The sequence below is a fragment of the Solanum lycopersicum genome, chromosome 7 (assembly GCF_036512215.1).
Source record: "Solanum lycopersicum chromosome 7, SLM_r2.1".
Taxonomy (NCBI): Eukaryota; Viridiplantae; Streptophyta; class Magnoliopsida; order Solanales; family Solanaceae; genus Solanum; species Solanum lycopersicum.
In genome coordinates this window covers 40,582,793-40,584,570 of record NC_090806.1, presented here as the reverse complement: position 1 = coordinate 40,584,570, position 1,778 = coordinate 40,582,793, and the positions used below count along the sequence as shown (strand labels likewise).

General features: G+C 36.0%; 1 protein-coding gene across 1 annotated transcript; it reads left to right on the top strand.

Annotated features, from left to right (window-relative positions):
* Positions 1–287: 287 nt before the first annotated feature.
* LOC112941866 (uncharacterized) lies at positions 288–1,409 on the top strand. The gene has a single exon (XM_026032205.1). The coding sequence runs from the start codon at positions 288–290 to the stop codon at positions 1,407–1,409; it is 1,122 nt and encodes a 373-aa protein (XP_025887990.1).
* Positions 1,410–1,778: the final 369 nt, after the last annotated feature.

Here is a 1,778-nt window from a genome sequence, read left to right as displayed (position 1 = left end):
TCTCAAAATCTGCATTGCTATTCTTTCAATTTCCTGTTAGAGAGCTTCATAGCCTCGTCCATGGCTGCTCTTGTGTAGCTTGAAGGTTCCTAATATGGTATCAGAGCACACGGTTAATTACTCTCTTCTTCTTCTTCTGGTTACTTGTTTTGATTGATTTCCTCAATCGATAACAAGTGTTGAAGTTACTATGTTGATTTATATTTTGTTTTTCTTCAGATTTTCATCTCAGTTTCTCTTCTTTTCCTTGTCGAACAGTTCATAATAATCTTTGTTGTGTTGCATTCATGGCCATCGAAAATACTGCATCCACATCTGAGGGAACTAACACATCTGGAAGTGATACTAATGGTGTTTTGTATGTGCATCCCTCAGACAATCCAGGAATGATTCTTGTTCCTGTTCAGTTTGATGGAACAGGATATAGGTCTTGGAGAAGAGGTGTCATGAGGGCTTTATTAGTGAAAAATAAGTTGGGTTTCATTGATGGAAGCTCTGAGAAACCAAATACCAATTCACCTCAATTACGTCACTGGCAGAGGTGTGATGATATGGTAACATCTTGGATTCTGAAATCTTTAATCAAAGAAGTTTCACACAGTGTGGATTATCTAAACAACTCTGCTGAACTTTGGAAGGAGTTGGAAGATAGGTATGATCAAACCAATGGAGCAAAATTGTATCAAATCCAAAAAGAGATCAATGATCTCACACAAGGTGTTTTAGACATCACTGTCTATTACACAAGAATGAAGAAGTTGTGGGAAAAGTTGAATACTTTGAATGTGAAAAATCATTGTAGTTGTGTTTGTGTGTGTGGTGCAAAGGATGGTATGCACAAGGCTGAGCAAGATAGGCGTCTAATTCAATTTCTTATGGGATTAAATAAAGTGTACATAGTGATAAGAGGAAATATTCTCATGATGAATCCACTTCCTTCCATGGGTCAGGCTTTCTCATTGCTGATCCAAGAGGAAAAACTAAGAGAGTTTAAGCCTGTTGGTAGAATGTCTACATATTCAGTTTCATTGAATGTTAAAGTTGTTGATAACAAAGGAAATGGAGGAAGATTTTTTAAAACTAATTTTCAAGGAAACAACTATGCAAATGGCTATGGGAATCATGGTGATGCCAACAATGGTTCTGGAGGAAATCATTATCCAAGTAATAACAGTAACAGAAGTGTCATAGTGTGTGACTATTGTAAAAGGACTGGGCACATCAAGGATAAGTGTTACAAGTTGCATGGGTATCCCCAAAGAAGTAACAATCAAAATAATAGACTAGGAAATTACAATGATTGTCAGAGTTTTAGACAACAAAGCTCAAATTACAAAGGAAAGAGAGTGGTAGCAAATGTACATGGTACTGTAGGTGATATGATGTCTGCTAATGGAGAGGAACAGTAACAATCTCAAGGTGACAATTTAAAGAATGTTAACTTCATTAAGGAACAATATGGACAGATCATGAGTCTATTGCAACATTTCCAGAATGAGAATATGGGAGAAGATATTGGTGCCAATAATGCTTCTAGTATGGCTGCTGGATCAATGAATTTTGCAGGTACTGTGGTTTGCTCTTCCTCTACTATTTTTGACAATCCATCATGCAAATGTTTTTAATCAAGTGCTAATTTGTGGATCATTGACTTAGGAGCATAAAACCACATAACTTTTATCAGAAACTTTCTAATCAATATCAAAACTTTGCCTTTTCCCATACTAGTTTCTCTTCCAAAAGGATACAAACTCAAATTAACAAAGTTTGGAGATGTA